The sequence below is a fragment of the Rousettus aegyptiacus genome, unplaced genomic scaffold, assembly GCF_014176215.1.
Source record: "Rousettus aegyptiacus isolate mRouAeg1 unplaced genomic scaffold, mRouAeg1.p scaffold_m13_p_3, whole genome shotgun sequence".
Classification (NCBI taxonomy): Eukaryota; Metazoa; Chordata; class Mammalia; order Chiroptera; family Pteropodidae; genus Rousettus; species Rousettus aegyptiacus.
Genome location: NW_023416306.1, coordinates 120,391,268 through 120,417,576, shown reverse-complemented (window position 1 = coordinate 120,417,576; position 26,309 = coordinate 120,391,268). Strand labels below are relative to the sequence as shown.

The 26,309-nt window shown below is 36.3% G+C and overlaps 1 protein-coding gene across 2 annotated transcripts in view; it reads left to right on the top strand.

The window, feature by feature from the left end:
• Positions 1-26,309, top strand: part of FBN1 (fibrillin 1) — a 216,439-nt gene that overhangs the window by 110,666 nt on the left and 79,464 nt on the right. For both annotated transcript variants that reach the window (XM_016163229.2, XM_036218301.1), the window contains exons 10-21: positions 1,955-2,113; positions 6,478-6,657; positions 7,251-7,391; positions 9,151-9,270; positions 12,209-12,334; positions 13,906-14,028; positions 15,345-15,467; positions 16,531-16,683; positions 20,203-20,256; positions 21,827-21,952; positions 25,443-25,568; positions 26,135-26,254. In XM_016163229.2, the coding sequence (XP_016018715.1) occupies positions 1,955-2,113; positions 6,478-6,657; positions 7,251-7,391; positions 9,151-9,270; positions 12,209-12,334; positions 13,906-14,028; positions 15,345-15,467; positions 16,531-16,683; positions 20,203-20,256; positions 21,827-21,952; positions 25,443-25,568; positions 26,135-26,254 (1,551 nt within the window). The remainder of the gene's footprint in view (positions 1-1,954; positions 2,114-6,477; positions 6,658-7,250; positions 7,392-9,150; positions 9,271-12,208; positions 12,335-13,905; positions 14,029-15,344; positions 15,468-16,530; positions 16,684-20,202; positions 20,257-21,826; positions 21,953-25,442; positions 25,569-26,134; positions 26,255-26,309) is intronic.

Sequence of the window (26,309 nt, the reverse complement as noted above, 5' to 3'; positions counted from 1 at the left end):
GCCCCAAGATTACCATTCTGATTAAGTCTCTGACCCATTGATTCAACATATAGGTCAGCCAGCTAGGCAGTAAAATTGTGTCATAGTTAACGTGTGAAATAATAGACATTAGCTCATTAAGAGTCTGCTGTTGGTAGTTGTAGGTCCCGGCTTTGCTCTGAAAGATAGCCCATGCTGAAATTATGTATACAAATTTTGGTCCAGTGTTTACACGGGGTTTTGACCACCAAATTAATTTGAAGCTGGAATATAAGCCTTTGAACATCTTTTCCCATTCTCAACAGCCTTTGGTTTCCATGCCCCAAATATTTACTTAATCCCTGAATATACAAAGTATTAGTGGCTTTAAGGCAAAGCAAATTAGAATGTAGGAAATTCTGTTTCTCCCTGTTCTTCATGAGAAGATGCCATCCTTGGTTTCACAGAGCATACCTTGTCTGTACTTACTCTCCAGCCATTTACCCTGGATCAGGCTGGAATAAAACTTATTCAGCCACTTTGCTGAAACGATTAGCCTGACCAGAGGTACAGGAACTGGGACCACAAAAAATTTCTGGAAAACAAATTTATTCTTGCTAGTGGTTTTAAGTACTTTTCAGAAATAATCTTGCTTCCTTTACAGTTGACCCATAATCTTATGGTTTGCCTAGGTTTGTTGTAGCCTTCTTCACTTCATGTCAATAATTTGACTAAGTTAACCTGTTTTTCTTTTTAAGTTTATTTCACTTTATTGATTTATTCCAATAGTCAAGATTAGAAGGGTCCGTGTTCTTAAAACTGATGTAGATGAAAACAATTATAGGTGTACACCTCTCTGGGCAAACTTAATGTTCAATGTTTAGACTTACAGGGAACATTTTTGACAACTAAAAAATTCCTCACTCTACAAAAGGATTTGCCACTTACATTCCTTTAAATGATGGGCATATTTAAAATATTACTTATATTTCAAAACTATTTTATATGAACCATATGGAGATATGCTTTACTTGAAGAGAGACACAAGCTTAATGTACGTCAGGTAGATCAAGGTGTTCTATTCTTGGCTACCTCCTCTGTTTCATGGTACTTCCTCAAAGGCTCATGAAGCATTTAGGTTTATTCTCTGTCATGGGCTCTTTTTTTGGTAGCCCAGAGTTGCACCTCAGTGTGTCAATGTTGTCATGACAGTCAGACATGATGTAACCCAATAAAAGTGATATATAGAAAGAAATATGTCTTCCCACGTTGCTTTGAAAAGATACCTTTCTGCCAAAAATAAAAATAAAAATCCTTGAGAACCATTATGTCCTATAGGACTAAGAACTTGGAATTGCGTACATTTTGAACTTTAAGTAATTAGTGCCTTATAAAATCCATCAGGGCCCGGGACAAAAGAAATCTTGATTAACAAGTGTTGGATCTGACTGCAAAGTGGCTCATTTCTTTAAAAAAAAAAAAAACTCACAAGTCTGACTCACAGTTTCAGACTGAAAAATAAGAAAGATCTTTGAGAAATGTAGACTATAGTGCAGACTTAATGTTGTTTTAAAATAGATTTATATCAATATTTGCGTAAAGTGGCTCAAGTTAAGTAGTTTGAACCAAGGACAACACAGTCTCCCCTCAGTATAGAGACATGTCTTTATAACTAATTAACTGTCACCACCAGTGATTTTCTTAGTCTCCCTTTTCCTATGGCACATATGGTTGTAATCATTCATTCCCACCTTGGGATTGGAATGTGGGACTTGGGCCAAGTGCACCAGCTTGCGGGGGCAAAAGGTGTGAGACGAAGGGATTTCTGACTGAGCATTGTTCCTGAGCGGTGCACAGCAGCTCTCCTTCCAGGGGGCAGGAGTGTCAGTTCCTCCTGCCGGAGCCCAAGTGTGAAGTGTGGAGGTGATGGGGCAGGAGATGTTGTTACAAGTTTGATCTCAGGGATGTGTATGTGTATGTTTCTGCTCTCTCTCAGATGTTCGCCCAGGATACTGTTACACGGCTCTGGCAAATGGGCGCTGTTCTAACCAGCTACCACAGTCCATAACCAAGATGCAGTGTTGCTGTGACCTCGGCCGATGCTGGTCTCCGGGAGTCACCATTCCCCCTGAGATGTGTCCCATCAGAGCAACTGGTAAGAGCGCTTCCAGTTATCTGCAGGGTATCCCGACTCAGCCCCCACATGCCTGGGGGCAATGTGCATGATACAGATTTAATGGAAACCCAGGTAAGTGAGCAAGATTCCAGAAAATAAAAGAGACGACGTTCAGGGACAGTTCCCCAGACAACGAGTAGAGAGAATGCAGAGGTCCGTACAAATCATATTGTTTTCAGGAACTGTTTCTTACTTAGCTTGCTTATTACCACTGAATAGCAATCTTTTCAGAAAGTGCTTGTTCTCTCTTACTCTCATCTATTTCTTTTGGCTCTCATGTAGTCCTCAAAAATTCAGTAGACTAAAACAACCCTTCTCAGAGGCTTTCGGGTAAATTATTCTGGGTACACATTTCTTCCTTCCCCTAACATCTGACACTTTCCTCTTCCTTGTTGCCGAGTTCTGTTGATTTTTTCCACAATGTCTCTTTTATCTGTCATATTCATTTCCATGTAATGTTCATTTTCTCTAATCTGGACTATTGCAGTAGGCTCCTAACTAATCTCCATGAAATCCACAGCTGCCACATACATTTCCCAAAGCATAACTCATCTGAAGTTGAGTTTTTAAAAGTTATGTCTAGGGAAAGTGTAGAGAAAGATGTTCAGAAAAGTTTCCCAGGATGAACTCAGGCAATACATTTTGGTCTAAGTCACTTTGTTTCTTAAGAATACAACTTTAGCATAGCATTTAGAGTCCCCAAATCGGATCCCAGTTCCTTTTAATTCTTGTTCTACATAGTAGCTTTATTTTCTAGATAAACTATGTGGTCCAACTTTTCTTGAACCCAGTCTGAGCATTTCTAAACTCAAATAAATGTCTTTCTTCCTAAAACTTCTCCCCAGTTCAGGTGCTTACTCCTTACTCCCCACCCCTGCCACCCTGCCTATCATATGCCCTCTTGTCTGCTAAGGATCTGCTCAAATATGATCTAATCCATGAATGTCCCAAGATAACCACTGCTGGAAAGGCTGCCTTTTTTTTCCTCAGTATTCCAGGTGTGTACTCTTACTGTGGCACAAATCCTGCTGATGCTGTGTCTGTGTGTGTTCATATATTGCTTTTTCACTAGTCGATAAATCTCATTAGGAGGTATCATTCATTATTATAGTCCCATATTCCTTATGCTTTTTTTTTTTTTAAAACACTTCCAAAGTACTTAGCAAAATCTTACTTATAGGAGGCATTCAGGTAGAGTGAACAACTTATTAAGTGACATCTTTCCCACCAGTTCTAAGTAAAAACTGAGATTATAGCAACTTCTCAATTCGATTCCCGAAAAGTATTTTTAAATCAGGAAAATTCAGGAAAGAAAAGGAAGGTGAGAATGGATAATGCAGAGTTAATGAAATACTTCAGAGTATGCTATTCACAGAATGTGAATTTCCCATTATCAGGGGTTATAGAATTGCTCACAGATGTTACTATAAAATTTCTGTTTATTGCTGAGAATTATATGTGTGGGTTAAAGAAGCAATAAAATCTTCCAATATATTTTAACATATACCGAGTCTCATATTTTGCCTGATTTGCTTACTGTCTCTGGCCTAAAAATATAACCCAACCTACTTCATTCACTAGGGGAACCATTTAATAGGTCACGGTTTAGATGCACTTGACTTCCTACTTAGACATATGGCTCTGGTACCAGGAGAATTGCTTTTTAAATATATATGTTAACTTAGGGATCAGCAGCATTGAGGTGGATTCTTTCCTGTGTCGAGATTGCGAATGGAGGGGAGAGAACTAAATAAGTTTAGGCACATGGAGACCTACTTTTTGGGACACATGGTGCAGAAGGCTCGGTTCCCTTGTGTGGCTTTGCAGGGAGCTATTCTCTCAGGTGTACCACAGAAAGATGCACAACCCAAGACAAGCCCAGGGTAAAGCAGACTCATAGAGAAAACTAATTTGCGAGTAGGTATGTTTGTTTATTCACTACCAGTGCTACAGAGCTTGGGGCTCAAAAGGAGTGTGATAATATAGGAAGGATTATTTTAGGTTGGTCAGCTTTTCACTCTTAAAAAAATAAAGTCAGTTTATCATCTCTGGGTCAAATGAAGGTAGGAAAGATGGACATCAGCTGAACAAAATTAGCCATAAGTTGCCGATCCTGAATGTAAAGAGACTTAACATCCTTAACATTTAAGCTGAAGAAAGGAAGGAAGAGAACAGGACCCAGTGTGATACACTTTCCTGGAGATGAATTTAATGGTATACTTAAAGTAATATATCCACCTAATTAGCAGAGATTATGATAAGCTATCCAAGTTCTTTTATACAAATCCTAAAGGACTGAAAAAAAGGAAGAAAAAAAAAGAATGGCTGATTGGTGCTTGGAGGTAAAGTGAGTCCTTTAATATAATTGCCATTCAATTTTTTCCAACATAGTCAATGAATTTCTCTGATGTGCAATTTAATACATAATTTAAGGGCTAGGCTGAGAGGGGGAATTAATCATGAGTTAGATATTATCCTTGACTTAAAAGGCTGCACAGTCTTAGTGGTAGAAATGTGATGAAAAGCAGGTAGCCAAGAAATTATAGATATGACATACTTAGGTGATAATTCTATAAGGATTATTGAGGTTTGACAAGAAGGATTGTAGCATTCTGATTCAGGAAAGCATAAGCAATGTATAAATCCTTTCCAAATATAGTTGAGTTGAAATTCCAGATAAATGATAATTAAAATGTAGTAATAGAATTCTCTGAAAACATAAACTCAACTTCAGTCGGAAATGTCAAATACGTTTTAAGAAGTTTTAATAGTGGACAGGCAAATAACAACAAGGTAAACGGTAACTAAGTATAAGTAGCTACATATAAATTGACAGAATGTCCCAGGAGGTTGAAATATGAATACATTTGTGTTTTAGAATACATGAGACTTTAGTCTACAAAGAAATGAAAAATATTGGCCTAATTTCTATTAATGGATTAAACTAATATAGAAAGTATCCATGGGAGAATCCCTGTGTGATAGTGATGATAAAGTTATCAATTTCAGGTAAGAGAAAAAAATAAATTAAAAATCACATGGTTAGTTTACTTATAGAAGAGAACTATGACAAAATATGGCTATTAGTAGGAAACATGAAAGTGAGTAGTTAAGTAAATACATCCCTGGAAACCTGGGTACTGTTCTAACAAACTGTTTGGAAGCCCAGGAAAAATGTGTCACAAATCTACAAATGATTTATTCTAATAAAGAAAGGGCAATGTGAAAAATAGGATTTAGCCTATATGTACAATCATAGGGAAACATTTGATCAAGTCAGGTGTATTAGTTGAGAGGATCATTATACAGCATTAACATCAGACCTGCCACCCCCTTTTTCCCCATGGGCCACTTGTCTGTGACTGTTGTCTTTTAACAGGGCTCTGTCTTTCATAGGACTCTGTTTCTGTACTCCATTCTCTTTATTTTCCAAGCCTTCCATAGATGCGCTGATCCATTCCTATGGTTTTACTGATAACTCCAAAACTTATATACAGCCCCAACTCCTCTGCTAGGCTTCAAACTCTCTTACATAAATGCTATGTGACATCTCTACTTGGTTGTCTGACATCTTGAAATTCATCTATTCGAATAGAACTTAGCTTCTACTCACCAAATCTTTCCTGACTGCAGTTTCCTCTAGTTAATGGCACCAGCATGTACCTTATTGCTCAACCAGAAAACTAGAAGCCATTCTTGATTTCTTGTTCCCTCAGCTCTGACATGTACTCCCACTCTAAGTATGACCCATTTATCTCTAGAATATGGTTCAAATTCATCCACTTCAGCCCAATTCCATCACCGCCTCCCTTGTCCAGCTACTGTTATCTTGCCCTTGGCCTTGCGGAACAACTTTGCCTCTCTCCAGTACATTCTCCACATGTCAGCATGAATGGTCTTCTAAAAACGTTTATCTGATCATGTCCCACACCTGCTGAAGACCTCCAGTGGCTTCCCATTGCACATAAAATAAAGTCCAGGCCTTTTAGTGTGCTCTTTAGAGTCCTGTGGGATCCACAGGTGGGACTGGATGGAGAAAATGGCATTTATTCTTCCTTGAGGTGAATCGTGGTATGGGTAAAGACTTCCAAGGTTTGGGAAGGGCATGTGGTACACACCCTGGGGTATTTGGGGTTTCGAGTTTTCGTTTCAGTATGGCTGCTCCTGTACGTGTTAGGAATGGGAATGAAGTCTTTTGGCTTTTTTCCTTTTCTCCAATGACCTATGTGGTTTGAAGATCAGTTTTATTCAAAGATTTCTTTGAAAAGTAAGGATGACTTCCATGGACCTATGACATATGCTACAGCTTAGCTGTTGTGTTCTGTTGTGTTCTGTTTTTCCAGAGGATTTCAACAAGCTGTGCTCTGTCCCTATGGTAATTCCTGAGAGACCAGGATATCCTCCCCCACCCCCGGGCCCCATTCCTCCAGGTCACCCTGTTCCTCCCGGCTTTCCTCCTGGACCTCCAATTCCGGTCCCTCGACCACCAGTGGAATATCCGTATCCATCTCGGGAACCACCAAGTAAGAATTCGAAAATCATCTAGCAATTTTTCTTGCATTAATCAAGTTAATGTTTTTGTTTATGCTGCTTTAGTCATTAAATAAGTTACCAATTCTTAGATTAAATTTTAGTTTACACAGTGTCGTATGTAAGTTTCTCAATTTACCTGTTGCGTGGAGAAAAATGAGAGGTTTCATATTCTCCAGCAATTAATGTCCTATTGTTATTGATGTTTTCAGTCAGCTATGGGAGGGTTATTTGAGATTTAAATCTGATTCACAGGATGAATTAATAGAGGAGGTGTAAAATTAATCTTTGAGTTATATGTCGTATAAAACAGTTTGCAAGTAAATGCCAATAGCTCGCTACTTTTGTTATTTCCCCAAACTGGAGTCTTGAGAGGGGAATAGAGAAAGGGGTTAGAAGAAGCAGGCGGAAGAACAGGCGACAGCCTGGCTGCAGTACCTGGCCACTTGAGCCAGATGACCTTGGGCCAAAGGGTGTCCACCTTCCTCTGTGATCCAACATTTTGCCCACTATTACCAGCCTAAGTGCTGATGAAAGATGCCCTAGTTATAAATAATTTTAATGAGGTTTAATATTATTCCTTTAGGGGTACTGCCAGTCAACGTCACTGATTACTGCCAGTTGTTTCGTTATCTCTGCCAAAATGGACGTTGCATTCCAACTCCTGGGAGCTATCGGTGTGAGTGCAACAAAGGGTTCCAGCTGGACCTCCGTGGGGAGTGCATTGGTATGTAATAGGTTGCTAGGTTGGCACTGAGAAGCAATTGCAGTTCTGTTCCATGACTACATAGGTTTTCTATTCTGCTGTAACAAATCACCTCAAACTTAGTGGCATAAAACAACATAAATGTATTATCTTATAGTTCCTGTAAGTTAGAAGTCCAACACAGGTCTCACTGGGCTAAAATCAAGGTGTCACAGAGCTGCTTCCTTTTGGAAGCTCTTAGGAAAATCTATTTCCTCTTCTAGCTTCCAGAGGCTGTCTGTATTCCTTGGCTGAGGTCTCCTCAGTCCATCGGCAAAGCCAGCAGTGTAGCACCTTCACATCTCTAACTCTTTGGTTCTCTCTTCCAATTCTCTTTTCTGCTTTTGAGGACCTTTGTAATTACCTTTGGCCAATCTGTGTAATTCAGAAGACTCTCCTCATCTCAGGGTCTCCTGACTAGCAACGTTGATTTTATCTGCAACCTTTATTCCCCTTTGCCAGTGTAGCATATTCACAGGTTCTGGGGATTAGGGTATACACATATTTGGGGTGCCATTATTCTGCCTCATGCAGTGACTTTTAACTTTCATTATGAAATACATTCTAGTCATTGCTGGTAATACCACCTTAAGTCATTTTACCAAAAGCCTGACCATTAAAATAAAGCATTAAAGGTATCTCCAAATTATGAATTTTTTCCCACTTTACTAATTTAAATGCATAACTTACCAGCTCTCTTTATTTAGTCATTAAAAACTGAAGAAAACAACTTTAAGTGATTGACAAGGCATTTAAGTTTATGAAAGGAGGATAGGCACCATAAGGATAACCAGTCTGTTTTATTGGCTAAGAACACCCCGTCACAATCTAATATTTTTTAAAAAATAAATTTCTCTCTTAGTTCTGTTTCACACTCCAATTCTGTAATTATTAATTGGGTAGAAATAAATAGCCCTTGCTTTCCCACGTTATATGCGTCATATAGTTTTCTGGTGATGTGAAAGCCCCTTCCAGCAGCATATGAAGTCAATCTTTAGAGGTCACCTAGAGCTAGGTTGAAGAGGGAACATCTAGGTCAGGGTCGAGGAGTGCGAGGTCAGACCTACACTTGCCACAAGGACCATGTGACCTTGGACAAGTGGGTTATCTTCCATAAATCTTAGCTTCTTCATCTTAACAAATCGAAGAATAGAAACCAGTTACCTCTAAGTATATGGATAGTTCTAAACAACTGTAAAACTAGTAGGAGCCTGTCTGGGACACTATGGGGGTGGTGGAGGACTCTGTGGTGGGCGAGAATTGCCCTTTAAACGACAACTGCTTCATGGTTTGTTCTAATGTTCTCAGTGGAATTCAGCAGGGGATGTTTAGTTATGGTTGAGCCTTCTTTTTATTGAAAAATCGAGCTTCAAGAGATACTCAGCATCCTATCCAGAAGCCACTTCTGAAACATTATTCTGTTTGATTCCCTTGGGCCAAACTCAAGGAAGATAAAATGTTTATTAACTTGGAGCGTTGAGTTGCGACGTGTTTGGCAATTTTCTCTGAAAAATGACACAGAAAAATAACACACTTTAACTGCTCAGCCAGTCTCTAGGTAGCTGATAACATGGTATATTGTAGTGGTAAAAAAAAAAAAAAAAAAAAAAAAATCTTTTCATTATGTTATTTATTTCTTAATAGGAAAGTGTTTTAACTTATATAGGAAATCAATAAAATGGTCTTAGAGTTATGAGTTATTGCTATCAATTTTCTTACTAAAATAGACTGTGTTTTACAGATGTTGATGAATGTGAGAAGAACCCTTGTGCTGGTGGAGAGTGTATTAATAACCAGGGCTCGTACACCTGTCAGTGCCGAACTGGCTATCAGAGCACACTCACCCGGACAGAATGCCGAGGTATGGTGCTAGCTTGGAATATGGGGCATCTATGCTCAGTAAAGGGTTTGCTTTGAAGGAGTTCAGTGGAGTTTAAATAACCCTTTCCAGGAGAGGCTAATATGGTCACACTGATTTTTTTTTCACTTAATCCCAGATATTGTCACTTCAAAGGACAATGTCATAAAATCTGACAAACATTCAAATTGTTTTAAAAGATGCTTCTGTGCCTGCAGTAATGTCCTATTTTTACTACTTTTTTGCCCCATAACTATTGCCTGTTACTTTTTAACCTGAAAAGTTAGGGAATGGAGTTGTCCTTTGTTGATATAGAAACTGAGGGAAGTTTCAGGTGAAACTGCATGCAATTAATTTCTGAATGGAAAGGTTGAAAGGATAAGGAAGTAGCCTGTAAGTCCTTGCTGCTTATTACTTGGTCAGCGGCTACATCATGTGTTTGCTGGTTGGTTAAGCAGAATCTCAGGTTCTACCTCAGATCTGCTTCGGGAGAATCAACATTAACAAGACCCCCCCAGGGATCCATATGCACATTAAAATTTGAGAAGCATTGCTCTAAATGTTCCCTCATAAAAATTTCCCTTCAGGTTTGTTTATTAATTAATTTATTAAGACAAGCAATATGACTTTGCATTGTCTGACTGTGATGTACCGGGTTCCTGGAACAAAATAAGTAAGGTGTACTTCTCATCCTTAGGGTAGTCAAATACCTATATCTCTATAAATTTGGCACAGAATGAACTATATTATTGATTCTGTAAAGCCAAATAAAAAGCAAGAAAACTCTGTTAAAATTAAATACAAGGAACAATGGGGGGAGGGGTTGTATCACTTAAAAATTTTATTAGCCATTAATGAGGGTTAACTTTATTTGATTCTTTTAGCAAAAGCTCTTCTTATGAGTTGAAGACATACAGAAGTTTTTATTTTTATTTTATTTTATTTGAAACCAGTGACTGGTTTCAAATTTTTAAAATTTACTTCTGACTTACAGATTTCTCGTCATTGGTATATTTTAGTATATTCCTTATAAATGGCAGTTTTCAGCAGAAAAAAATGGAATGTAGCATTTCAACCTGCTAATATTTCTATTAAAGGCCAACTTACTGAATTATAAATATGGATAGTTTGAATATTTAACTGATTTTAGAACCTTTTTTTTACATTAAAATTATATTTAAAATAATTAGCAAATACAAACATATACTGGGCATTTTACAATAGTAGAAAATAAACTGGAACCAATGTTTTAGAAGACTACACTATTAAATAAGCAAATAGAAGATATTATTGAGAGCACTCATCTAGGGCAAGGGCCAGCCAGTGCAGATGCATGTTGTCATCAATCTGAGACTTAATTTATCAGAGACTGAGGATTATCTAAAAGCCTCCAGCGCTGTCTTCTTTAAGAGCTACTGCCAAGCTTATCTCAAACATAAGAAATTGATAACATGCAAACATTTTGGGTTGATGAAAGTTACCATAGAGTCATCAGAAAGGCTGTATACAGACTAAAGAGAAGAGGACAGAAAAGACAGAAACACAGCTAAAACTTTGAATGGCAAGCTTTTTGTTCATCTTGTAAAGCAGTGAGAGGGCCGATGGTATTCTGAAATTAGTGAAGAGGAAAACGCTGAACTCTTAAACATGTTTATTTTATCCTTCAGCCTCAAATGATTATAGAATCCTAAAAAAAAAAAAAAAATGTCTGCTCAATAATATGTGGCTTTTACTATTTTTTGGGAATGTGGAGCAAGTCAGATTTTAGGAAGGATTAAGAAATAAATGAGAGAGAAAAAGATCGTAGGTTCTTGGCACAAAGATCAGACAGAAGAGAAGCCCAGACTGCCTCAGCTAGTCCAATGACTCGTGTGGAAACCACTGCTGGGTCTGCCCAGAAAGAAAGTGCGTCTGAGGGTCAACCACAAGACGCAGGGTAGACAGAATAACCGATATGCCATGAATGCACATTCTTGTCCTCCAAAGGATGTTTAGGACACTTACACTCAGGCACACGTAGTCTCAGTTCTGCCTAGGTAGGTCTGCTACCACCCACTTCTACACAGTTCCTTGGTTTCTGTCTTCTGTGGAACAGCCCTGGCAAAGATTGTATGCTATGTAGACAAGGCAGTTCTGTTCATCCACTTTGATGTTCATTTAGGTACCTAGTCTAGAAACTAAGAGGAACAGATAATACAGGGTACCATCTTGTCCAATTTGAGTTAATAATCTTTAAATGAGAAATCGGATGGAAGGTTATTCAAGTTATTGTCATTTTTAACTTCCATATCAAGCCCTCTTGTTTACTTTGGCATAATATTAAACACAATAGAAAAAAGAGAGAGAAATGCCCCCACAGTACCAATATTTTATTTGGTAGATAGAATACTCATAAAGTTATAAAAGTGACTAAGAATATATAAACAATAAAACTGTAGTTGGATCAGAATTGCCAGTAAGAAGGTAGATATTTCAGAGTCATGTGATTGATGGTTTTCAGATGGAATTATTTTTTAATAACATTTCTGTTTTATTGTTCTGAAATGCTCTCAGATCTGATATAGCCTTTTAGAACATGTGTTGAAAGACACTAACCAAAGTTCAATATAAATAATAATATATGCTAGCTTATTAAATTAGCAAGGAAAATGGTGAGGAAGAATCTATTTTGTTTACAGAGTTGAGGTTTAAGGAGTCTTATTAGAAATTAGAGTTAGATTGAAAGCTATTATATTGTCATTTTTCTTCTGTCATACGTCTTTCCAATTCCAGTTAGTAATCCTAAATCTCAAGTTATTTGATACCAACTTTATGTTGAAGAATATTATTTAGTAACTAAAACCCAATACTAAGATCGTGAGTTTGGAGACGGAGGGGAGAAGTAAAATAATTTTAAATCACCTAAGTAAAGCTATTTTTTCTGTTTTAACTTTGATTTTAGACATTGATGAATGTTTACAGAATGGCCGTATTTGTAACAATGGACGTTGCATCAACACAGATGGCAGTTTCCATTGTGTGTGTAATGCGGGCTTTTACGTTACACGAGATGGGAAGAACTGTGAAGGTAATAACAGCATGATAATAATAACAGTATTATACTCTTATATCCCTTCTTTTATTGCAGTTTTAGTATCAGAAGTCTTTAATGAGACCGAACACTGAGTGAAAGGTCGAAGTATCAAATATATATTTCACATATTATTATCTGGGAGGCAAGATAATTTTCAATAGTATTCATGTTCTGTAATTCACATTTCTGAGAGTCGATATATTTTAAATAAATGAGGAGAGCTTGCTATTAAAGATCCTTGGCAATGAAACTTTTGTACCATCAATCATTACTTTGTAATTTTATACAAGAATTTGTACATTGGTTTTTTAAAAAAAATAAGATGCACCTATTCCCTTTTATTCTTTAGTCATTTATGATTCTTTTATTTAAAGTGTCTGCCTACTAATAAAATACTACAAATGGGTATCTAAAATTTGTTTGAGAGAAATATTGACTATAGAGAGCCAGCCATAATTTTATATTGCCTTTCCAATTAATCACCTCATTTCAAATTGGGCTATTTCAAACATTTAGTCTTTTTCCCCTGTCATTTTTTCCTAAATTGAAAATATGGCAATTATTGATGAGTTTCCACTTCTTAGACCTTTAGCAAAAAACGAAGAATGGCCCTTATCATCTTTCCCAATGTCTTTGGGAAAGATCCCAAGAATCTATTCATACATTAAAAGAATTTCAGAATTGTTCTTAGAAACATTTTTGGCAGAATATTATCTCAGTGATTCAATTCAAAGACTTAATGCCAAAATTCTTGGTTGGGATAGAATCCTGCTAAAAAAAAAAAAAAGAAATCATAAATTATATTGGTCTGACTAAAGCCAGTAAGTGAAAACACATCATGTCTAGAAGATCAAGTGCCTCCCAAGACAGCTGTAATATTAAATAAAGTAACATACTGATGAATTTAAAGAAATATCCCTATGGTCAAGGGATCCTAAAGGTTAGCTGGCAGTGCTTTAATCTATAGTGGATTCTTGCATTTTAAAAATACATTTTTTCCTACCCCTACTAAAAATTGCTTCAAACTACAGGCTGCCCTCTGGTTTCCACTTTTTAATGGATCAAGAAGTAGCCTAAATACATTTCAGATTCCATCATTTTAGTCTTGATTTTGTTTTTATTTTCAGTATGTTAGAAATAATATGGATCTGTGAAGCAAATATAACCATCAGGCTGTTAACACACTTCAGTTTGTACACTGCTGTTCCTAAAAAGAGTCCTAGTAGCTTCTATTGAGTCAAATTGCACGTATATATAAAATTATAAATGAATTTCATATACACGTATATACATGTATGTGTATTTGTGTGTATCATAAATACATGCCATGAAATAAATTTAGCCCTGTATTTTGCATGCGCTTGCCAAAAATTGAGACCTTGAGATACATATTTGATACAGCCCCTCTTCTCTTTCTGTGCTATAATTTGGATGAAAATTAGCCTTAGACTATAATAACAAAAAAGAAAGTAATGTAAAGAGTCAGAATTACATTTATCCAGGTTGGTTTCCTTTGTAAATGTACTCTTCTGGTCATAAGAAAATGTATCTTTTGTGTTTTTCAGATATGGATGAATGCAGCATAAGGAACATGTGCCTCAATGGAATGTGTATCAACGAAGATGGCAGTTTTAAATGTATTTGCAAACCTGGATTTCAGCTGGCATCAGATGGGCGTTATTGCAAAGGTTTGTGCTATAAAACTAAATCATATTCTTCACCTGCTTTTTCTCCTGTCTACATTGCTTAGAGATATCATTTTTCCTTATTGATTCTCCCCATTTAGGGTACCCCTAATTCTGATTTAGGAAACCTGACTGGAACTCCTGCTCAGGTTCGGCTGTCCAGAGAGTTATAGTTCATGCCCAGAAGGCCTGGATCTGTGTTACATCTGTGACCTCAGTAAAAAGCCTTTGTGTTACTTTTTAGGTTGTAGTTGCCACTATTTTACTATAGATCTCAACTTGAACAAAAAGGTCACTAAAATAACTGAATGAATTTGAGTTTGTGTATTTAAATATAACTGCTCTTTTAAAATACAAATCTGTACACAGAATCTTGGATCATCTGTATATATTTTGTGCCAGACAACACAAGCTAAGTAAAATGCAGAGGTGTTTCAGTCTCAATTTGCCTTTTTAAGGTCAGAAGAAAAGAAATAGTCACAAATGCCAGTTGTATATTATAAAAAGAGTTGTTATAAAATGACTTGCTCTTAAGTGTTATATGTTTTCCAGAATAGAATTTTGATACCATTTCTCCTTCTCCATATTAAGGGGAGAAAATCTGTATCGTTATTAGTATGTGCCCCATAAAAACTTTTACCAGGCTTACCTAAGTATACATATATGATACTATAAAATACTTGTAATGCATAAGTTAAGATTTTTCTTTGCTGGGTTCCAACTGCTTACAATGCAGTTGTTGGCCAGGAATGATGATCAAGATCATCTATATTCATTTTCTGTTCCTTTTCTATGATTTGACAATAAGACTTTAGTTCTATGTCTATTAATGACATGCTAATTGTCCTAGAGAGATAAGACATGATTGATACTGAAATGGACACCAGTCTGGGTATTGGATGCCAAAAAGAAACATTCTCTACCCATGTCAAAGATGCAGTTTATTCTCAGGCTAGATTTCTGGCAAAACTGGAAGAATTGCCTTGTGAAACATTATACAAGAACTTTTGTATTTTAGCTGTCACTTTTCTTCTTCTTCCAGTTCTGTTTTAGTCTTTGTGATTCTTATTTTGGATTTAAACAGTCTCAGAATAAAATTATTAAAATTGCTTTGTATGGGAGAGAAACAGTCTATCCCTCTCAATTTGTGTTACTGTTCTCAAAGGAAAATGAAAATATATCTCATTAAGCTTTTGTTGTTGATGCGGCATATTATTTTCCATCTTCCCCAATTTCAAGTGTTGTAACAGAATTGTAAACATGTTATTGTTTTAGATCAAAATCACTTCATTTTTAACAAGTGCTTTTCCACACCACAGATATTAATGAGTGTGAAACACCTGGGATCTGCATGAACGGGCGCTGTGTCAACACTGATGGCTCCTACAGATGTGAATGCTTTCCTGGACTTGCCGTGGGTCTGGATGGACGTGTGTGTGTTGGTAAGATTACGTCACGACTAGATATATGCTAGAGCTTTACCCTAGCAGTCAATAACACCCATAAATAACAAATGCGCCTACTGTAGCGGATATGATATAATTAATATTTGTGGACTAACAAACCAACAAGGTCTGTTCTCTTCTTGTATAATTGGATATCAATTTAAGGGATAGAAAGATGATCTGAGATAAATGAAAACCAAGGGAATCCCCACCTCTTCTTATCCCTTTTCTAATCATATATCTGTCCTCAACTTTCTCCAACCCTCCTTTGTTGATAATGGTCTTTGAAATTGGTCTGTATATGCTCATTATCTCATGGCTAACATTTTCACAGAATATTAATGTCCAAAGAGATGTATAGAATGCAAAGGAGGATATAGATAATCAAGAAACTTACATGATAATAGTTTCATGTGGCTCGATAAGAAGTTTCAGATTTATTAAGAAATAGATATGAATTTTATCCAATTTGTTTTTAAGAAAGATAGTTAGTAAACCCTTTGAATTGAGAGAGGATTGGGCATAGTTGGAAACCCCTTCCCTCATGGTAAAGATGAGACCATTCAGTTGACCAACATCTGCAGATTTATATAACGAACATTTTATAGATTAAACTTCCTTCTTTTGAGAGTACGTGGAATTCATACATTCAATAATTGCACGTTTATTGTGAGGTAGGCCACATTTCTCATAAAGATCTTATTTATCATGGGGTAAAAGTCAACGGTCATCCATTATTCATTCAAAATTTATTGTCTGCTCTGTATAGGCCTAGGGAAGACAAAAATAAATGAAATATGATTCTAGCACTTACATGCCTCGTACCTGGGTAAACCATGATAGTCCTGAGAAAACTCAGAGAGTCTGGCTATTTCCTTCCAGTGCTTGAAAGCCGAATGTGGTTTGCTTTATTATTTTCTGTTGAGACCTAACACCAGAGGCATTCTTTCGGAGTTAGAACAGGGACAATGGATAAATAAAGCCAGCTTCAACTTTGACCTGAGGGGGTTCTCATCTGTTTGAAGCGATAGTGTGATGACAGATGCTTCTTCCTGTTTAGATACACACATGCGGAGCACATGCTATGGTGGATACAAGAGAGGCCAGTGTGTCAAACCCTTGTTTGGTGCTGTTACTAAATCTGAATGCTGTTGCGCCAACACTGAGTATGCTTTTGGGGAACCTTGCCAGCCGTGTCCTGCACAGAATTCAGGTATGTGGTATAATGAGGATGCCGTTTACTCCTAACCTTCTGCCACCATCTGCAGTCTTGGATTTACGGAAGTCACTGGGAAAGATTATGCATGTTCTCCAGGTACATTATATACCTTCCCAGGGTCTTGGCAGGGACTAGTAGGGCCTGATTTTACATTACTCACCTGATCCTAACAACCATTTGGAATAGGCAGCTCATTTGTGCCTCCCATTTGAACTTCTCCACACCAATAATATTTATGCTCCTTGAAATACATGCAACTTGCCTTGTTTTCTAAAGTAGTTTCACAGTGTTTGCATTTTGCAGGAATTATTATAGAGCAGAGTTTTTACACAATGTAAGAAAGAGTAAATAATTTTCAGGTTACTCAAATATTTCCAGCATTTTTTTCCAAAACGCCTTGAGAATTTTGTCCAAACATGTTAATTTAGGTGGCCTTTTCCTAAAAGATTTTATTACATTCCAGGGAAAAAGGAAATTACTTGATTTGAAGCGACATGGTATAGTAAAAAGAAAACCGATCAATGGGTCACAATTCTACTCCCCAGCCACAGGCAGACAAAATACCTAATTGGGGGTGGGGAGTAGTTATTTGTGGATTTTTGTTTGTTTAGGAATTTTTTCTCACTTTCAAAAAGATCTTAGATGGCTTACATTAGTAAACATAATTATGAAATAAAGTACTATGAAAAAGGGATCCTTCTTTTTCTTGTCTGCAAAATGAGTTGTCTTAGGCAATCCGGAAGACCCTCTCCAGTTCTATTCATAAGGCAAAAATAGTTTATTAAAATTAAAGCAGTAGACTGTCTATATTTGAACATAATTTTAAGGTTGCTTGGCACTTGATTTCTAATGTCCATAAAATAGAGTTAGATCTAATATTGAAAACGTGTTGCTCTGATTGGTCGGTTTACATCTAAGATTCAGTTAATTTATTTCTGGCACGGCTAAAATCAATTAAAGATTAACTCACATTTTTTTAAACATTTGCCATTTTTTAAATCACGATATTTGAAATTATAGAGTTGGAAATTTAAAATAAAATATGAGAAGTTAGAGAAAGTTAAATGGAAGACTATAAAAGTAATGGGGATGCCAATTAAAGAAAGAAATCTTTATTCTGGCTGATTACTGTACCCAATGATTATACAAATTATCATTTTATGTATGATTACCAAACAGTTAAATACATGTTTACAAAACTTCAGTTAAATGATAAATATAATTATATCCAACAAAGATATTTCCATGTAACTTTATACTTTTATACATTACTATTAGCCTTTTATATGTTCCTTTTCAGAGTTCTTTTCGTATATACTTTAAATTTAGAAGATAGATAAGCCTCATAAAAACTGATGCACAAATATGTGATTTGTTCGCATACTAAATGAGCAAAAGAGCCAAACTTAGAATCCAGGACCCTTGTTGCATTTAGTCCTGAGTTTTCACATTTTCCTCTGGACCAAGTACATCTCCAAAGCATTTCTTATGATACATAGGAAAATAAAGTGGGCTTATAAAAAGATGAACAAAAGATCAGGTTTATTTAAGCAGTAAAGCTTAAAAAGAGTGAAATTTGAGGCCCAATTCCACTGGCCTCTGTTTTATATTTGAATGAATTTACACAGAAGAGGTCCACATGTGGAAGTGGTTTCATTCAATTTGGTTTGTCCAACTTCTTCATGAAAATGCTGAATCATGAAAGATCAGAATATAGGAATCCCCCATTTCAGGAAAGAGGGGGCATGTTGAAAGGTCCTGCAAATATCCGTAAGGAATATCTTTAGTTAATTTAATGAAAAACCCCCGTCACACTACATCTAAAGCTCACCTTTGTGCACTGGAAGTCAAGCAGGCTGTACATGAAGATATTTCTCACTGGTTGCTGAGCATTTCCTCCTCACAGAAATCGGTCAGTTAAATGCACAGAAGTATATTATTAGGAATTTTCTCATCTGTCCCCACACCACCGTTTTCATGGTACAAGTCTGAGTTGGCTTAGCAGCACCTATCATTTATTAAGTGCTTGAGTTATGCTAGGCATTCTGCTGAGCACTTCATGTTGTTCTCTCGTTAAATCCATAGAACTATGGTGTATCATTACCTCCAGTGTATAGAAGAGGAAACTAACAGAGAGAAGGGGCTTGCTCCCAAGACCCCCAACAATAAGCATTGTCATCAGCATTCAAACCCATGCTGATCTGAATTCACTACAGAGGAGAGTGTAGTACCAGATCTTGCCCCAAATAAAAAGGAATGATGACAAAACCTGGCCTGTATTTCGGCCATGCATCAGCTAATTAAGCCGTAACTATAAAAGTGCTTTTTACAAAACTAGTATGATTTTGTTTTTCCTGGGTTATTACTTACAGTATTTCTTTGCCTCTTTGGTACATATATTAATTAATTACTGACGTGAGAGACTACAGAGGATGTATTTCTTTTTGCTTCCAGCTCCTGGCTTTCAAACACGCAACAGCAGACACTTTCCATTTGTTCCCTTTTTGGCCCCCTTTAAGATGATTTAAAAATTAAGGAATTTCCCCACTTTCTCAAATTTACATTTGCTAAAAGGCACACCCTCTGAAGGATTCAACCTTAATTTCTTTTGTCTGTATAACTCATTTGCATCTACTGTCATCAGAAATGTAATTTCCCAGCACAAAAGTGTAAGATCTATTTGCTTCAGTGGTGGGGTGCAGTTGGCTTCTGTAAAAAGGCCCATCCCGAGAATCCAGTTTTCCTGACACTTAAGCCCAGATGATTTGCATTTGACCATGAGATTCTTAGGTTCATCTAAATATTGTTGGAATTGTATGTAAAACATTGTCTCATTTTCAATGTTACCCCAATACATTTAAAAAATAGAAATCTAATCCATCACAAATTTGGGAACATGTTCTATGTACTTCAGCTTCTTCAGTAAGATCTTACAGGTTTAACATTGCGCAATACTTTTCCTATTGACTTACCATATAGAATGAATCTAGTATCCTGAAGAATATTAACTTTAAAAATACACTTTAGGGCAAGCATAGGTGCCCTCTTGTTCTTGTGAGTGGAGGCTAGAGAATTTGCAGAAAGAAATGAGAAAATGTTAAGAACTGGTTTGTACTGAAAAAAATAGCTCGTACTGAGAAAATTGTTCTCAAGACGGTGGGAGAAAGTTTTATTGACAGTTAAGAAACCACACTTTAACAGGCACATTTCGCTGAAAGTGTAAAGTGTTCCCTGGTGAACAAAATCAAGTTAAAGGAAAAACACCTTTTCCGAAAGTGCTTTGCACAAAGAATTGCTATAACTTGACTATAGCCTTAAAAGTTGTTTTTCTCGGTGATGCAGAGCCTTTAAAATGGAAGCCCGGTGTAATGGTTTCTCCTCTGGGAGATGCTTCCTTTCCATTGCTACTTTATTTCAGTTCCACACACTCTCGAGGAAGTGATGTGTGCAAAGCCAAGGGCAGGATTGACCTGCAAACAAGGGAATCATTTACTATCTGTTAATTTATTGCAGCGGAATATCAGGCACTCTGCAGCAGTGGACCGGGAATGACGTCAGCAGGCAGTGGTAAGGACTTGTTTCAAAATTTACTACCTTAAGCATGTGTCAAGGCAGGATTGGGCCTTCCTGTGGGTTTTCAGTTGGTCCCTTTACACCAATCTGGTCTGACCCCTTTCTGGCTATCACTGCATGATGTACCTGGGTCACCTCGAAGCCCACATTGGCAGAGCAACATGGCACAGCAGGTCCAGGGATTGCTGGGGGTGATAGTCTGGGTTGGGTGCTCTCCCAAGGTGGGTAGTGGTGGACGGTGGATGAGATACAATGCCTGGGTTGCTCGTTTATAAAAAGAGGCAGCCTGGCCTTCATCTGATCTGAATCTTCCACTATCAGATAGAGAGTTCTGGGTTACAGGCTCAACTGAACTATTGTTTCTTAACTGTCTAGTGCTTGGTTATTATATGATGGCAGCTGGGAGCCATTTTATATTTAATATTTTTCATCTTATATTTTATAGCAAGTGGTGATAGCAATTGACTGAGTTGGAAGTCAATTAAATGTAGCAGTAAGAACTAAAGAAATATCAGCGCTATAAAAGGAATTACAGCTCAAAGGGAAAATTGGAATAAGTATAAAAATAGTTGATAAGAAAGAAGAAGGATTATTTTATTAATATAAAGTTAAATGATTTGATTCAGGAGAGTTCTGGGAAAAAGTGGCTAACTTGATTGTAAGTTCATTCAATGTGACTGGTTTCATCATTTTATGTGAATGAAGATGGGGAGGGGATATTTGGAGGAGGAAAGAGGAAAAATAAGGAAATATATAATGAATAAGGAGTTAGTGGGAAGTAAATAAGTTGTGATAGGACCAGCAGAAGAAAAAAAAAATCAACTCTGTTTTATAGAAGAATCAGGCACCAGGATTTGAGACTAGCCGTTCACAGGTTTTCATTCTGCATCACCATTGACTATTAGAGCTCTCCTTAGTCTGAGAGAGCACAGCCTCCTCTAGGTAGATCATCTGAAGCTTTTCCATACCAGGTGGTGTTTTGAGTGGGCTTTGGACCGAAGCACAGATCTGCACCAGACATTCATGACATAGAGTGAAGAGGGTGTTATACATTCCAGAAGAGTGAGGAGTTTAAGTAAATAGAGTTCGTGTTTTAATTCGAACTTGAAGATATTATTGCACTTACAAAAGTTTGAATCATGAGAATGACACAATCACCTTGTTTTTAGGTTGTTAAGTCTAGTGGCAGTGTGGAAGGTACATTGAAGAGGGATTGCTGGTGGCAAGTAGACTGGTTGTAGGAACTTTGACTCTGTACTTGATCCACTTTTCCATTTTGGTGTTTGGACCAGAAGTTCAGGAGGTCTCCTTCAGCTTGATTAAGGATTAGTAATCTTGTAATTCCAGCTCAGATGCCAAGTTCCTCCCTGGGACTGATGGAAGGAAGGTTTGACTCAGAATATCTTGTACTAAGAAAAAGAAATCAAGCTTTCTCATCAAAGTGTAACCTTTTTTCTTTGCGCAAGGTCCTAAGGTTATTATGTTTATTGTAATGTTACTTTTTTGACAGTTCATTGATGTTTACTTTAGAATATTTTTGATTTTTGACTTTTTTTGGGTACAGATATAAACGAATGTGCATTAGATCCTGATATTTGTCCAAATGGAATTTGTGAAAATCTCCGTGGGACCTACAAATGTATATGCAATTCAGGATATGAAGTGGATTCAACTGGGAAAAACTGTGTTGGTAAGTTTCACCTATTTTATAAGATGGGTCATGCATGTTGCCTTCTTTCTTTTGATGCTTAGAAGAAACTACTTTTGAAGGACTTAAAGGACCAGGCAGTTGGATGTCTTGGGGTATCGGCATGGCACATATGTCTTGATTAACAAAAATGTATGTAGATCATGCTCACTTTAGTATATATACTAAAACTGTATATAGCTGAATCTTGACAATTTATGAATAATCATGTTTCAGATTCACTCCATAAAAGAAAAACTCCTTAGATATATATAAAATGCAAAAATTATGAGCCATTCTCATGTGGCTACAAAGGTACCATTATTTTTATCAAGAAGCAGTTCTCTTCCCAACCATTTATTAGAATGAACAGGAGAAAACCCAACTTCTTTTCTTTTTTCTTTCTTCAAACACTTTTTTTCCCTTAGTTTTCCTATTCAACATCTCCACCCCTATCCCTAGCAACTACCATTTTACCCTCTACCTCTATGTCTTTCTGTACCTGCCTTTTTTCACTTACCATAATGTCCTTCAGGCTCATATAGTTATAAATTATAGATATATCTTATTTCTTTTATTCATTCATCCATCGAGGGACACATGGGTTGTTTCCCATGTTTTGGCTTCTGTGAATAATGCTGCAATGAACATGGGAGTGCAGGTATCTCCTTAAGACCTTGACATTGGTCTGGGCAGTGGTTTTTTTTTATATATATAAATAACCCTCAAAACACAGGCAACAAAAGCCAAAAAGCAAAAATAGACAAATAGGATTGCGTCAAACTAAAAAACTTCTGCATAGCAAAGGAAACAGTAAACCGAGTGAAGAGACAACCTATGGAGTAGGAGAAAATATTTGCAAACCATGCATCTGATAAAAGGTTAATATTCAAATTACATAAGGAGCTCAAACAACTCAACAGCAATAAACCAAATAACCCAATTTAAAAAATGTGCAAAGGACCTAAATAGACATTTCTCAAAAGAATACATACAAATAGCCAAGAGACATAAAAAGATGCTTAACATCACTAATAATCAGGGAAATACAAATCTAAACTACAATGAGATATCACCTCAAACTTATTAAAATGACTATTAGCAAAAGACAAAAAATAAGTGTTGGCAAGGATGTGAAGAAATTCCCTCATGCTCTCTTGGTGGGAATACAAATTGACATAGCCACTATTGAGAACAGTATGGCGGTTCCTCAAGAAATAAAAAATAGAACTACCACATAATCCAGCAATCCCATTTCTGGGTATTTATCCAAAGGAAATAGAATTGGTAGCATATTTTCAGTAATAATTGCTCTCTGTTAAGTTTAACAAACACCATATTTTATGCTCTAACAATCCTTAATGAAGATACTAGCCGGTGACTAAATAAATCCTTGGGTTGAGAAGAAAATGATCAGCATGGGCACCATTATTTTTTCTTCGACTTTCTCCAGTTGCCTAGACTAGTATTTTCTGAAAAGTATTGTTCATTCTATAATGTAGTGACATATAACCTCAGGTTTCCTGATGTTTGGCTTCTAAAACCAGAATATTTATATTCCTGGGAATATGCTAAAATGTGCCAAAACCAAAATGTACAGTGGTGCATCTTTTTGATTTGGAGGCAAAACATATTTTACCTCAAAGCAAACATACTTTCATGAAATGGGATGAAAATTAATAAGCTTTAAGATAAATGGGACCTCAAATATATCTTTCACATTCTGAAAGCCATGGAGGGCTTAGAGTAGGGGATTACCCTCTTCTGCCATTAGCAGTTTTTTAGTGGTAGGGTTTGAAAAACACTGCTCTATGGTCATCAGTTGTTAGAATATATAAGAATTTAGAGATCTACAGCTTGAGATAAACATAAATGTCTTTTTTTTTCATTCTTTCAACACATAATCTAGCAAGTATCAACTATCAACTATTGGATTCAACAATCTCCCATTCACCCATTAAGGAGTCATCATATATTCTGACCCAAGAAAACAAAGTTCCTTCCCCATGTGTCCCTGAGTATCAAATTATTTTATTTGTCATATCCCTTGCTTTACCATTTGAAGTCATCTGGTGTTGGGGAGCTTGTTGAAGTATTCACAAGCTTGTTGGAACCATTTCCAAGAAACTATTGTCTTTGAGTAGAAAAACAAGCCTTAATTTATAAGAGGAATGGAATTAAATTATTTCATATTCCTTTTGACAAGGAAAATTGCCATCAATTAAGTTTTTTAATTTATTATATATTATATCAAACTAGTTTTAAAAATGACCATCTCTGAAATATCCACAAGTTCTTCCCTGACCTCTTGTCATTGTAAACATTCTTCCCAAAGCTCCTCCTGCCTAATTTCTATTTTAGACTCTTTCCAGTAATCCTTGTACCCCAATAGGGACTTTGGTCCTCTATTATTCCTTTAACCTATTACGAAGGCCTTCATTCAAATTCAACTTTCTTATACCAGGCCCTTTCATTTTTTTATCTCCCCCTGCCTCCCTTTTTTTAGCTCCTCTTCCTAAAAAAGTCTGTGTTTCTGTTGAATTTTTTAAATCTTCATCATCAATTCCTCAATTTAAGCGTCCAGATGCTTCTGATATCATCAAAATTTAGGAATTGCAATATGACACTTTTGGGAAGTGTTAGCATTTCTTATATCATGTTGACTATTCTTAGCATGGCATTTGGTCAGCTGATAACATAACTTCATACTCGATTTTCCCATATAAAGGACTTAATAAATATTTTGCTAATTTAAGTGTGTTTAATGCTAGGAACCCATGCAGCTCTCCAGTGCTGAATTCGTATATCCTCTATGTTAGAATTACTAGCTTGTCAAATGATGATCTAAGCAGAATCTCTCAATGTCTAAAAATTTGTTGTTAATGTAAAGCCTATTTTGTGGCATATTTTATAGGCCAACGGGATATTAAAATAACTGTATAATTTCTACACTTTCTAATCTAAGTCATACAGATCAAAAGTTAGATTTTTGTATCATTATTCAGCTGAAAACGGCTCTCTAAATTTCGTCTAAAGTCCTTATGACAATCATAAATTCTATAGATTGCCTCATACTTGATAAACATTACTGGAGACCCTTTAAATTATTCTAAAGGAGAAACACCTATCCTAGAACTAACACATTTTAAAGATGGACCACACTTTGTAAATATTAATTTAGTTCCTTAAATCAGTTAGATTAGTCTTTCGAATTCTGGTGATAAGTGATTTCCAGTAAATTCAGGTTTTCTTCCTGCTCAAGAAAAAAGTGAATTGAATACTGACTGGTGACTTTAGAATTTGTACATACCTAGCATAGATAATCAGGTCAAGCCTCTGTTTTCTTAAAATTAGGTAGCTTAGGCAAAAACTAATGATACAGATATTTTGCCTCTTTGTTTGAATAATCATATCTTTATAACCTTAAAAACCTAGCTAAAAGAGCAATGGGATCGGCTCTTTGAAAAATTAATTTTCATTGTTTTTTTTCCAGATATTAATGAATGCGTATTGAACAGTCTACTTTGTGACAATGGACAATGTAGAAACACTCCTGGAAGTTTTGTCTGTACTTGTCCCAAGGGATTTATATACAAGCCTGATCTAAAAACCTGTGAAGGTAAACTACATCTTTGTTCATATACTATGTACTTTGTTGTCTTTTGGAGTACCACTAGAAAACCATGGAAAAAAATAAAGTTACTTTTATTTTAAACAATTACACAACTTATGTTGAGATTCTGTGGTCCTAAATGGCACTCATATGCAATTTGCAAGCTACTGGTGGTACTTACTTACTGGTACGTTTTATTTGACATTTATTTTGTATTTAAATGCCATTTAAAAGTATTCATTTTGCATTTGACTGCAATTAGCATTTTACTTACCATCATTTAATAAACAGAAAACATTACATATAGGCTTTTTGAGTAAGTAGTTCAGAAATTACACTTATATTTGCTCTGGGTTTTCTGAATAAAAAGATTAATCCATGTGCCAAATTCTGTACTATAGAGATATGCTCTATTATTATTTTTGGCATCCATCTAGTCTAGGGAAAAAAAAACATTGAGGTCAGCTTTACTCTCTAATGAAGAATACATGGTAGCAATTAAGACCAAGTTTAAATATTCACCCATGCCCAAGACTAGATTTTAGCAGTAATGGAGACCTGTTTTATTTCAGATATCGATGAATGTGAATCGAGTCCTTGCATTAATGGAGTCTGCAAGAACAGCCAAGGCTCTTTTATTTGTGAATGTTCTTCTGAAAGTACTTTGGATCCAACAAAAACCATCTGCATAGGTATCTATCTTCCTGAGACTAATTTTCCTATGTTTATCAATGCTGCTATATTTAA